The sequence below is a fragment of the Chelmon rostratus genome, chromosome 4 (assembly GCF_017976325.1).
Source record: "Chelmon rostratus isolate fCheRos1 chromosome 4, fCheRos1.pri, whole genome shotgun sequence".
Classification (NCBI taxonomy): Eukaryota; Metazoa; Chordata; class Actinopteri; order Chaetodontiformes; family Chaetodontidae; genus Chelmon; species Chelmon rostratus.
In genome coordinates, this window is record NC_055661.1 from 1,158,728 (window position 1) to 1,172,212 (window position 13,485).

The following is a 13,485-nucleotide window of genomic DNA, read 5'->3' on the forward strand; positions in this document are numbered from 1 at the left end:
CAACAGATACAGTAGTGTGGATGATAGCAGCACTGCCAACAAGGTCCCATCCATGATGTTCAAACACAGCACAGCATGCTCATACTTCCTCAGAGGGATTTGAGAAGTGCCAGCTCTCCCTCAAACCCCCCCCAACCCCACCCTCTTACTCCACCTGACCCACCACTGAGCCCCAACAGGCCTTTCTGCTCACTAATGATTTGTGAATGTGTCTACCCATGTGCTAATCTGTCTTTCTGTCTGTCTTTGTTTACAAACTGTGCCCGTCTCTTGCATCCATATGGTCTTATGAGAAAGTCCTGTTTATTGTGTTCATTTGAGATTTTTGCTGTATTTAGCAGAATTTGTTTTTAACCCATTCTTTTTATATGATTTAATTTATTTATATTTATTTGAGATTTCCTTAATGCCTTCTCGAGATATTGTACTGTAGGCTCCAGTGTGTGTGTTTTTGTTACATGGTGTGTGTATGTGTACGATGTGTGCGGGTCGAGTATCGTTTTCAGTACAGCAGGGCACATACGTACGACTGTGTCAATCCTGCTGTTATCAGTTTGACTCATTTGGGCATTTTTTGTGACACAACTGAAAGAATGATTGTGAATGCTCCATGGAGACCTACACACGGCCCATCCTGGAAAAACACTAACTTCCACCTTATAGGTCCAGATAACACTCAGTCTCATGTAATCTTTGTCCAAATGAACCTTCTTCTTTATGAAGAGACTGTGATGAGTGTCGCTGTGTGCGTGATGTGCATCTCACTCACTCTGACGAACACACTCCACATAGATAATGTGTACATTGACACTGTACAGACTGTAAAAATAAGTATATAGAGAAACAAGAGAGGAAAAAGCACCATGTGTAACAGTGGAAACTTGCTGTGGAAGTTAATGTAACAGGGTGGGTGGTTGTTTTCTTCTTTTCTTTTTTAAGTCTTGTTAAAAGTGTAAATTTTCCTCACAATGATGAGGTCAAAAGTGGCAATTTAAACCCATCTTTGAACATCTATTCAAGTACCAGAAAGTGTTTTCAAGCCCTGACATCTGTAACCGTAGGTCAGATTCATACTTCAAAAAGAAGTGATTTGTCCAGAGGAAAAGTTCGACTTTTGTGACCGGGCAAGCCAGAAATTAGCAGAGAAAGATTCTTTGATGCATCATCAAGAGTATCGGTTTAGAAGTCAGCTGCATCACCGTGTGTTGCTGCTCCATGCAGCACACATTCTGAGCAAAGAGACAGGTCATTCTAATCTATTATATGAGCACCGAGATCAACCACCCGTACTTCTAGTCAAACAGGCGGCTGAATGCAACTAAGACATTAATACTGGTCATCAGTATGGGGCTGTGACTGTTTCATAGGGTCTAACCCAGTCGTATCTCAAAACAGTTTTTACAGCAAATTGGATAGTGTGGCGATACAACATGTGGGAATTTAAGTGATGCTTAACTATATTCATGTAATCTAATACCTGAGTAATCGACACAGAAAGACCCATGAGATGATCAGTGTGATTTCCTTTTTTCTTCACATGAAAAAGTTGGCGAGCATTTGCCGGATTTAGACAAGTAAAATCTTGACTTGCACTCTGACCAGATGGTGCATCATCCTCAATATGTGTCCATGTATAAAGAAGGTGGGGGTCGCAATCAGCAATACATAACATACATTTAATTATTTCACTCACTCAGCCGGGCAGAAACTGAGTGGACTGATTAAACAACGCATTGCTGAGTGTGACCCTCTCTTTATACATTAAATGAATAGTCCCCATCGTTTGGGAAATGTACTTGTTTGCTGACTGAAGTTCAAAATAAAAGTCATGTGAACTTGCCTCAAGGCTAAGTGTTTTTACCTGTTCTGAATGGCCCGCTGAGGGGCAGGCTGAAAATCCTGCTGTCACACAGAGGGACGAGACACAGTGAAGCGAACAAACAGAGACAGATCAGGGATGACAGTGCACACCTCCAGTGGCTGCACGCAGGATCAAGTCCTGTCCTAACTACACAACACCCAGGTGACCCAAACATGAATGGGTGAATAGCAAGATACAAGTACACCTGGATGTATTGTTAGTATAGCAGCATCCTCTGAGACACTGGACACAACACCCTGTGCCATCTGCAGCAGTCATCACATCAGGTTCATCACTCAAACACGTCCTTCATTTGACAACTGACTTCTTTGTGAGGTATGAATATAACCAAATGTTCAATTTTTAGTTCCTGTTATGCCAATTAACAAATGAGAAGCCTGTGAGATTGTCGGCCGGGCTGAAATGTTGCGGCAGTGTGTACGTTGTGTGTGTTTGTGAGAGTGTCTTTGTTTTCTGCAAGAGATGCTGTAGATAGACCCGGCAAATCAACCAGTTAGCATGCAGACATAGGGTCTTCACTCTCTTTGACTTGAATTTAATAAATATGAAAATATACAAGGAAAACAAAGTGAATTTACAGAAAGTAAGTGTTACAGTATTTAGCTTTAAAAAACCACTAAGAAAAAGATTAAACTCTTTTTAATCTGTTTTTCTGATTGTTTTTTCTACTTGGTTCCTACTAATGATGAATTGGCAGACGGTGTCGATGCTGTTCGTCTGATGTAAAGAAAATGACACTGAATAGGTGTGAGGGAGCAGCTGTGAAGCTTCTCTTCACCTTGACGTCAATCCTGCAGGTTTTTCAGTTGTATCTTAATGTCCACTGTCGCTCACACTCTGTCCTGTCCGAGGGAAGACTCTGGAAGTGTAACGGACGTTGGTTTAATAAATGATTCAAATGTAAACACGCAGTGCTCTTTTACTTTCCAACCATGTCACTGCACACTCAGATACAAATTCACAATGAGCAAATTAAACATGATGTTTAAGAAACGGAACATACACAGAACTACTGTGTCACACAACTAGTGACAAAACAAAATAATGTATGTTCTACTGAAAGTGTAATTACGAAAACTGCTAAAAAAATCTAAATTTTAATAAATGTTTATAAGAACGTCATCCACTCATGCACTGTCCATATGTGTGCTCAGCACACTGTGCACCCACATACTTCCATGGGGCACTAAAGGTCACACAGAGTGGAAGTTGTGCATTTAGACATGTTGCAAAAAGGATAACTGGGCTTATAAAGATCAACAGAGCGAACAGGAGAGACCAGGAGCCTCGCTGTACCAATACTTCACCCTGGTTAACAGAACGATGCTGCATCCACTGGACAGTGGAGAGGTGACTCATGCTGCAGGTGTGAACAGTGAAAACTGATTGGAATCGTTGAAACTATCTGAACTGAAGCTGAACCCAAGTCAAACTGATCACTCACTCACTGTTTCCAGCCACTTTCCCTCCTCAAACACAGACGACACAAAGGCAGTGACAGACGTTCCTCTTGCTGCGTTCACATGTTGCTGATGTGGTCTGACATTGTGCCGGTTGATGTCCATCCTTCAAACAGCAGAACACAGAATGGACGTAGCCCCCTCATTGCGGTGTTCCATGTTTCGGGGTCTCGATCCCCTGGGTTTTTCCTGAGGTCGAGGGTCAGTTGGTGTGGGGGACGATGTGTCCTCAATCTGTTGGTGAACTCCAGCAGCTCAGCAGGCTGAATGAAGTTGGAACTATCCGAGACAAAAGGCAGAACATGAACATGTGTGAAAACCTGACTGTCCACTGAATACAAGTGGGGGAGGTGACGAGTCGAGTAGAAGTCCTGCATTCAAATGTCACATCAGCATTATCTGCCAAATACACTTGTAGTATAAAAGTATGAAAAGTAAAAGTACTTATTAGGCAGAATAGGTCATCTTATATTATTGCTTATTATTATGGATCCTTTAACATTTTAATGCAGTAAATATATAACAATGCATCACATCTTACAAGCTCTTCATTTGATATGTAAAATCTAAAAACTAAAAAGCAACTATAACTCGTTATAAATCTTGTGGAGTGAAAACTACAATATTTCCCTCTGAAATATATAGTGATACTATAAAGTAGCATAAAATAATGTGATATTCAGGGAAAATTTTACTCAACATAACAATCTAAAAGTAAAACAGTATCCATAGAGACGGGTTTTCCTCTGCTATGCACCGAAGCTGAAGCTTTGTACATACTGTGTGTCACTTACTGAACATTTGGAAATGAAATATACGACTGACATTAGCCTCCAGAGGAGCAGAGAAGTGTTGAAGTGTGAGGCAGCGTCCTGCAGCTCTTACCTGATGTTGAGTCGTCTCACTGAGCTCGGCGAGCATCCGGAGAACAGCTCCGCCAGCACACACACGTTCTTGGCTGTTGATACAGGCAGCCCATTACTTTACACAGTCCAAACAATTGCTTTTGAAAGTATGCACAATTTAGAGATCCTGAGATACAAGTTATCTTTCATTTGGAGACCTGATGATGATTTGGCCTCCCTGAACTCCTGTGGAAAATATCTGGGTCTGTGGGAACTACCAAAGAGCTCCTAACCTACTTACTCCTTTCTAACAAGGAGTCCCAGCTAGGGAGCGATTTAGGAAAATGCTCAGAGCAACACAAACAAGAAAGAGACAGAAACTTTTACCTTGGTGAGGAGGTGTAATAAATAATAAAGAAAATGCACTCTGAGGGATATCTATGATCTAACCTGTAGCGTTAACTCAATGAACTCACTGTCGTCTCCTGACCTCCTCTTACTGCCATGTTCTCCTCTGCTGAAGAAACTCTTAAAAGTCCTTCTCCCTACAGTTTGAGCTTCACCTTTCACCAGGAGTTCTCTTAAGGGCTAAGATGCTTTGTGAATAACTGTTATCTTTACCAGGATCCAAGCTGAAGTGCTACTTTCTGAATGTGAGTCCTAGCTCTTGCTTTAATATCTGTCCATGAGCATGTGAACAGGTTACTCAGAAGTAGGCCTGTGTTTCCAAACATTTCATGACTGACTTTTGTATGGCTTACAATTCATTTAGCAGAGATGTTCATTACATAAAAAAGTATTCATGCCCATTTTCTTACATTTATTTATTTTTGATCAACCAATCAAACCTTTCAAAAGAATGTTTCCTACCCAGCAACGGGGTCAACCACACCTACACACTAAGTTAGGGTTGCTGTTTGGGATCCAGAGAAAGACAAGTGTGTAATCTGTTATTAAAGCTGTAGCTGCAGTGTGCCCTTGGAGCAGGCTGTTATCACTTTAAACTACCATCACTCTTCACCTCAGCTCTATGGGAGCCCACAGCAGGCTTCATTAAAATGATAATGATAATGCAAACTTGAAAATTAAATGTATATGTTATTTGGGTCTAATTTAAAAAGAAAATGCAATAATCCAACATGCATTTGCACTTTCCAATACTTATATGGCTGTTTATTAAAATTAAAATGACAATACCTTAAGATAAGGTAGGAGAAACAGCGACCCCGGTTTTTTCCATTTTCATTTCCATATTAACATGCTCTAAAGCAGACAAAGTGTCCATAAACGTTTTCTTCATAGATTTTGATTGTAGACAGATGACAGATGTTCATATATATGCGAAAAGTAGAGTTTTACACAGAGTTTCCTCAGATTGGAGCATTTTTACCAACCTATATCAAATACAATTCTAATCCAAAAAATGTCAAACTGCAAGTGAAATATTGTATAAATGAGTTAATATGGTATAATGCAAACATCTAAGGAAGAATGCAGAGGCACAGGTGGATGAGTGACCAGTCACTGCTATTCAACCACTGTAGTGTGTTTACAAGTGAAGAGGAAAAAAAGAAATAATACTACAACATACTAACTAACTTCTAATAGCGTGGAGGTGGCGTATTATTTTCAAGTTTTAGCATATTAAAAATAATGTGCTTTTCTATGGCTGCGATAACATGCAGGCAGACATACACACATACTCAGAGAACTGGAGTAACATCCTGTAACTACTATGTTCCGCGCTGTAACATCGACTCCAGTAACACGGAGACGTGGAAGGTGACATTATGAATAGAGCGTGCCAATTTCTCTGTTGTTGGCTGTCTTCATCTACTCCCACCAGGAGTGAAGACCCAGTGGATTAGCTTGATGGAAATGTCCCCACAGCAACAACAGCTACAACTGCAAAACTCTTCTTCGGCTATCTGTGTGTGCTAATCCTTTTACTTTGGCCTGCTTTTAACATTGCTTACCCAGGAAGATGCTGAGTGTCAGCCCAGAGTCTAGTAGCAGAATTGGTGCTGAGGAACCGTGAATTGAATCTTCTTAGTGGAAAGATGTGAAGGATGTGCTTACCTAGCCGATTCTGAGCCAGGCTGAGTGTGTGCAGGGTAGGCACTGTCTTCAGAGCAGCCACCAGCTGCTGCAAACTCTCCTCCTTGTTGCTCCACTTCTCAAGAAGACGGCAGTCATTAAACTGCAGCTCTGAGACAGGAACAGGAAAAGACATCAGTCACTTAAGTGCCCTTTAAGATGCATTCAGGATTCAATTACCATGTTGGATCTGCTTTATTTTTTCCCTCACTCTATAAGCTTTCACAATTAAAAAAAAACATTCTGTCTATGGAGGTACAGGAATTTTTTCAACGATGGACAAATAAAGTAAAACACAATTAAGATAAAACAAAACCAAAAAATACAAAATGAAAAAGCCAATGAGCAAACAGCAAAACAAAAACAAAAATACCAAACAATTACAGACAAGGTGTGTGTGTGTGTGCGTGTGTGCGTGTCCGTGCGTGTGTGTGTTATGTTTAGTATTCAAGCTGTGGTGGCATAAATCTGTTTACACAGTCACATCATGGGTATTTTAGGGTGAAGACTTGGCTTAAGGTTAGGTTTAAGTGAGGGTAAGTATTAGGCAAGTAGTGGTCGTGGTTATGGTTATGATTAGGGTAAGTGTCCAGGAAAAAAAAAAAAAAAAAACAGTTCTACTCAACTCATGAAAGGTATGAAAGGTTGCCACTGCTAAAATTTTTGGTAGGTGCAAATCTGATCTTTTCTGAATTCAAAAATTGCAGGGTATGACTTCCCTTTAGGGAGCGCGTAGAGTGATGGGATTTTTCTGAGGGCTTTGCTCAACCCCAAACCATTTTGTCATTAAATCTTCTAAATTATCCATATATTCCAGCTTGTGTCATCTTAAATCAGAAAAAGGAAAGTTAGTATAAAATTGATGTTAAACAAACCAAATAGAAATTACAAGGTGATGGAAGAAGTTGATCAGCTCAGAGAGGCTAATGGCACATTGTCTAGGACCCAAGTCTTATGGAACCATCTTAAAGACCTCTCCGGCAGACATCACTGCCATAGTCATCGCAAACAAACAGGCTACGGGCGCTCATGAGTTAGCTGTTAGCTTAGAGGCACGCTACCCAGAGCGAGATAGAGAATGCAGGAGGCGCCGGAAGAAGACATGCGTTGTGGGGGCCTGATCCAAGTAAAACAACATCCAGACAATTGCCATTCCAGAAAAAAGGATAACTGGGCCTATAAAGATCAACAGACCACACAGGACCGTACAGAAACTGAAACATAACCGACCAGGAGCACTCGTACGAATACGTCACCCTGGTTAAGCCATATGGCCCAAATTATGATGCATCGTTTTTTAGGAATATATTGTCCCTACTCCATCAAAGTTAATATAGAGGGGGGACTTTAATTATGCCTTGAACCCAACAAAAGACACATGCCCAAGTCGCACAACTAAAAGTAAATCTGCATCAGTGTTAGATAATTATCTGAAACATCTTAATTTGGTCAGTGCCTTGAGAAGCTTAAACCCAGCAGGTAGTACTCGTTGTACTCAGCAGTACATACATCATATTCCTAAACTGATCCGACACTGACTTTATAGCAGACTTTAATGGCTGTTCAATATCAAAAGAGGCTCATATCTGACCACGCCTCATATCATAATGAGACGTGGCTGTAACTTGATCAGCCTGCCAGTGAAAATCATTCCACACCCGAGCCCTTATATGGAGAGAGTGTCACAAAATGATGGAAGTCTGGTGAGATACGATAGGCCCTATCAAATACAACAGAGCTGGGAGGGGTGGTGGCAGGCAGACATCAGCCTGCACCTGGGCAGGTGCCTCATCATTGGTCTCATAAAGGTATGAGATTGAAGGAGTAGCTGTCCTGTATGGCTAGTGGTCATCAGGTCAGAGTGTCTGCAGTTGACTTCTCTTTAAAAAGCAAAGAGTGAGAGCAGTTGATTTTTTTATAGTCCAATTATTGGACTGCCCTCTCAAGAGATGTATGAAACAATCTCTCCTCAAGAAATGGCAGCTGAGCGTAGCCATAGATCTCTCTAACAGTGTTGGCCTTCTCGATCTGTACTGTGTACAAAGACACCATCTCAGCTCTCAAATCTGTTTTTAAACAGACAATGTCAGTCTCCAGGCCTCGTTTGACTGCAGCACGGAAACTCTTGTTTGGTTCTGTTGCCCAGTAGCTGACAAAAGGTGGCCATCTGAGATTTAACTAGCTGAAGAAGAGTGTTCTGTAAGGGCTGCTGCATAGGCGCTGAAGGACAGGATAATAGATGCCAGTGTTTGAGTGATGGGCTCACCAAACTTGGCTGATTTCTTCTGGGGTTTACTCACACAGTGAAATTTCATTCAGCTAAGAAATAAGAATAAGCTAAAACATAAGGAGCATGTCAGACTTGTCAAGTGCAAACCAGAAGTCCGAGATCTGCTTTAATTTAAGGACTTAATTCCCTGTAATGTCACCTTTGTCCTTACTCGATTCTGTTTCAGCACAGGTTTGTGTTTTTGCTTGAATATTTGTTGTATATGGTATATGTATATGAATTGCTGTAAAAATTTCTTTACCAAAACACGTTTTTCAGCCATGCTGTGAGCAGCTACAAGCAATCAAAATGCACAGACAGTGTTTTTCATTGGGGAGGAGTTACCTTGAAGATGTGCTGGATGTGTGCTGATTACAGAAAACGCAGTCGCCTGCAACCTTTCATATAACATCTTAAGGTTTCTTCACAAAAGACTAACTACAGGTGTTTGCAGTGATGGCTCTCATTAGTCATGACTCATTTTCTTACCTTCCAACTTGCAGTCTCTCAGTAGATTTAGGATCTCAGGGAGACAATCAGACAGGTTCATATCCTCTAAGTTCAGGCTCCTCAAGAAGTGATTGGACTCTAAGAGGTGATCACATGGAATTACTGACAACACTTCACAGTACATTTGGTTTAGAGCTGGAACTAATACATTGAATTTGATAAAAATGAATAACTTTTAGGGCCAGGCAGGCAGAAATTAGCTTATTGCAGCTTTATCTCTGTGGTTACATCAGTTGCTGAGTAACAAGAAAGTGCAGTACACAAATGCTACACAAGGTTTTAGGTCATTTAGAAACACTTATCCTTACCATCACCATATCAGTTAGTCCACCAGAGAGAACTGACAGGTACATTTTTCAGCTATAAATTCAGCTGCTTAGTATGTATCTTGATCACAAGATATATACTTGACCCCCCCCAATACTTGTTAGCAGGATAGATTCATTGCTAGTTTTGGTCTGCAGAGGGGATTGTTTGACAATAAAAAAATATACTGTAGAATATCATCAACTTTACACTTCAGCATGTTCTCTTTCAAACTGTTTAATATAACGGTTCCTCTGTGAATTCCTTTTTCATTATGAATAAGTTTCATTTCTCATTTTTTTCATTCATTCATCCGCCTGTTTTATTGACTTGGATTCACCAGCATCCTCTCTAAAAATGTGAGCCCACCAGCAGAAAAAGCTCACAACACAGTGCCCTGTGCTTTGTGAACACGTTTATGAAGGCCTGGAACTCAAACTATAGTGAGGCCCTTACAGTGACATGACACATTACCTGAGAGAGTGGCGAGGAGTCGGCTTTGAGAGGAGCCGGTTGGTAATCTTATGCCGGCTATGTGAAATGAGGTTAGATGGGGAGACCGTCTCAGCACAGATGTGATGAAGTGCAGATCTGTTTGGAGCTCAGCTACTTTGACTGTCAGTTTCTCCAGGGGCAGCTCTGCTGAAAGGTTAGGAAGGTTGATTTAATGCAACCCGGAATCCAAATGTGTAAAACATGAACAAAACAGAATGTGATACCTTGCTAATCGTTACAACATACACTCAACTGAAAACAGCACAAAGACAATATATGTAATGTTTGACATATTTGACTTCATTGATTTTTGATTATTCTGAATTTGATTCCAGCAACACGTTTCAAACATGTTGTGACAGGAGCAACAACAGACTAGGAAAGATGTGGAACGCTCCAAAAACACCTGTTTGGATCATTCCACAGGTAAACAGGCTGATTGGTAACAGGTGATAGTATCATGATTGAAAGGCTCAGTGGTTCACAGTGAGGATGGAGCGAGGTTTATAGCTTTGTAAACATATGATTGGATAAAGGAGATTATTACATGGGCTCAGGAGCACTTTATAGAACTGCTGCATTCTGTTTTTATTTATGTTTCACACAGCATCCAAACATTTTTGGAATCAGGATTGTAGAAAACACTGCTTTAGTATTATTTCATGCAGTATTTAGGAAAACTCAGTCTCATTCTGTTGTATTGATCAATTTTGGAGAAACAACTTTGGTCTAATTCTGTAAATTTGGCTTTATTCTGTCCATAAACTATAATAGATTGGTTTTCTTTTCCAAACCAGTTTGTCCTGGGGTTTGTTTTCCAATCTGTTGGTGTGCTCCTGGTTCTTGATCCATCCGACATCTTTTTAGTAACATCACAGTGTTCCCAAAACACTGTAAGTTGTTTTTTTTTTACTTTGAATTAAATCTCAAAATGAATCTAGTTTAAACTATTTCATAACAGAGGTTACTTTTTCCAGAAGAATCTTGTGTTTCAAGAGGTACAATACACTTTAAATCCTGCTCACTTCAAGCCTCACATACTTTGGTATGAGCTTCACAGCACCTGACTTGTCTGACTCAGCAGTCCTGGGACGATGTTGTGAGAAGCGTGGATCCCACATCACATTTTGGATTGTCACATGCAGGGACGTCAAGTTGGGGCTTGCGTCCAGCAGGATCACCACCAGCTTGGTGTATGGCAGGATGCTGATGCACAGATCAGTGAGGGAGCTGCAGGAGCTATCAGACAGCTGCCTCAGGGCTCTGGCCAGGTCCAACACATCTGAGTCCCTGAAAGTCGCTGAACAAAAAAACATAACAACATACAACAGAACAAATGTGTCAGCTAGTGTTGTGACAGTGTGACAGTGAAGAAGACTGCAAGCTAGTAAACATGAATGTATGGCTGGAATTAAAATACTGACTCCATGACCACAACCACAAACTTAGTGCCACTTTAATTAGCAAACTTACAAATGCTGTGCAGTGTTAGAGAGCGAAGGCAGGAAAATGTGGGCAAGGCAGAGTTCAGCACTCTCAGGGAGTCAGACCCACACTGCCTGATCTCCAGACAATCGATCTGTCCCCATGGACAAGCAACTGCTGAGGGACCATCACACGGAGAGAAGGTTTGGCAGAGAAGCTGCGGGTCAACAGTTAAGTTTGCTTTTCGGGATTCCTCTTCCTCCACAGACACAGAATCCAACTTTGAGCGTTTGCAAGGAGTGACTTCATCATCCTGATCTTCTGACATCCTGGTCTCAAGACCTGGGCTGCAACTGGCCCTGTCTGCACTGGCCGAAGCAGCCGGTGAAACGCAGCTTGGCTTTTGGCTGTGCATCAGGTTCATCAGCTCAGGGTTTCTATACTGTGATCCCCTTCCATGTAGGAGCCAGGCCAGCACGATGGGACACTTTGCATGTACGACGAGTTCTTTAGCCACCCCGTGGTCTAGCAGGCGATGGAGGACATACAATGCAGTTTGTGTCTTCCTCTTGGATAAATCAATGCACTGTGATACGCCAACACTTCTAATACGCTTCTCCAGGAGGTTCAGGAGAGGGCGCTCCTCAGCTGTTAAGCCCTGAAGGCGTTTATGCAGGCTTGTACTGAGAAAGAAATGTCTGATACATTTAGCTGCCGCCCACAGGAATGATGGGGTGTTTAAATTGGTGATGTTTCGTTTGACAAAGGGGTTTGTGAAGCCGTAGAACACAAGAGTAAAAAGCATTCTCATGACTTCGTGTTTGGCCTCTTCTTCTGTGTGCTGCTCTATTACCTGAAATGTAACACAGGAGACATATCACATCTGGGAACAACAAATGTTCTCTTACTATACATGAGATTTTTTTAGACGTTACACCTACATGTTTAGGTCCACACATATCCTGTAAGACTCCAAGCCATCCAGAGAGAGTTGATATCCCTGAGAAAAGACAAACAAAAAAAGACATCATCACATCTCATCAAAGTCAAAATGCAAACATCATCTTTGCACTTCTGCTTCAGTTCTTACCTCTCTGATTTAGGGCAGGCTGCAGCTCATCCAGCTGACATACAGTCAGATGGCGAAGAAGATCCTTTATGAGAGGCGTTGGAAGATCTAAGTTGTGACAGATTGGTTAGAACATTTTTGGACACAACCATTAAGTTACGCTCGGAAACAAATAAAACCTCACTGTGGCTACTGTGAATGGGTGGTGCTATGACACCAGCGGGACAACAAACATGTGAAGTTCGCTGGATTTGACAAGTCCATATAAGAGGATCATGTAAAGGACTGCACGGTCACCCGTTTCTACATGACACTCACATTACGAACAAAGAATACCTCTTCACTGGTCGCTTTGTTGTTCTATTTTAGGACATTTAATGAAAAATAGCACCATGAAGATAACTTTAATGATTGAACGGAGTTCAGTGTAGGTAGCTTCATCTCCGCTTGCGGGATATGAACGTTACCGTTGCTAACATGCTACCTTCCGCTATCAGTGAACACAGCGTAGCTCCCTGCTTTTTCTGACGTTTAAAATTACCTATTCGTCTTCGTTTCTCCTCGGCTAGATAAAGTCCGGTTACAGGCACGTTAGCGTAAATACTTCCCCCTTACCAAGAACAGCCTCAGTGGCCAGAGCAGCAAAATGTTTCCGTACAGCTTGGAAACACACCTCCTTCAGACACACCACCGTTGGGCTTCTCTGCTCGGCTTTGCGGCCAGTGTCCCGCATTCTTCAGCTTCTGTGTGAATCTCATTTAATAACGTCGTTAATAACGATGCTAATAGCGCTGGACTGACGGGACGCGGCACTGTTTCCAGTTAGAGCAGGACAAACTGTCGGTCGCTCTTCTTTGCTGTTGCTCCTTTAATATTTTGGTTTCATGCCGGTTGACAAAAAACAAAATGGCGCATTACCGCCACCAACTGGTGGCATGTTCTTCTTTTTCTTTACTCTAATGGTGGCCTACAACCAATCACGCAAGGTGCATGGCGCCACCTGCTGTACGGTTTCTGAACATGAAAGCTTCCTGCAAATATTTAGATAAAGCCCTTCATACCTGTAATTGTTCGTCCCCCTTCTCCAACAAATCTGTCCCATTTCTCCCACCCGGTCCTTCAGTCTG

General features: G+C 41.7%; 1 protein-coding gene across 4 annotated transcripts; it reads right to left on the reverse strand.

Moving 5' to 3' along the window:
• Positions 1-2,425: 2,425 nt before the first annotated feature.
• Positions 2,426-13,212, reverse strand: lrrc41 (leucine rich repeat containing 41). 4 transcript variants are annotated; one of them, XR_006006801.1, is made up of 11 exons: positions 12,974-13,212; positions 12,380-12,466; positions 12,231-12,289; positions 11,338-12,142; positions 10,928-11,164; positions 9,844-10,011; positions 9,043-9,141; positions 6,267-6,395; positions 4,228-4,300; positions 3,327-3,621; positions 2,426-2,741 (listed from the first exon to the last, which is right to left on the reverse strand). XR_006006801.1 is itself a non-coding variant. In XM_041935792.1 (10 exons), the coding sequence occupies exons 1-10, from the start codon at positions 13,089-13,091 to the stop codon at positions 3,402-3,404; spliced, it is 1,992 nt and encodes a 663-aa protein (XP_041791726.1). In that variant the 5' UTR covers positions 13,092-13,212; the 3' UTR covers positions 2,427-3,401. The 4 variants fall into 4 exon arrangements, 3 of the variants coding, with proteins under 3 accessions (XP_041791726.1, XP_041791725.1, XP_041791727.1); XM_041935792.1 differs by having other exon boundaries at positions 2,427-3,621; positions 9,844-10,008; XM_041935791.1 differs by having other exon boundaries at positions 2,427-3,621.
• Positions 13,213-13,485: the final 273 nt, after the last annotated feature.

Bases quoted from the DNA above. Each gene is read 5' to 3' on its own strand.
- lrrc41 (XM_041935791.1), bottom strand. From the start codon at position 13,091: ATGCGGGACACTGGCCGCAAAGCCGAGCAGAGAAGCCCAACGGTGGTG. The intron at 12,467-12,973 runs GTAAGGGGGAAG...GTCACAACTTAG, and splicing joins GGCCACTGAGGCTGTTCTTG to ATCTTCCAACGCCTCTCATA. The intron at 12,290-12,379 runs GTAAGAACTGAA...GTCTTTTCTCAG, and splicing joins GCCTGCCCTAAATCAGAGAG to GGATATCAACTCTCTCTGGA.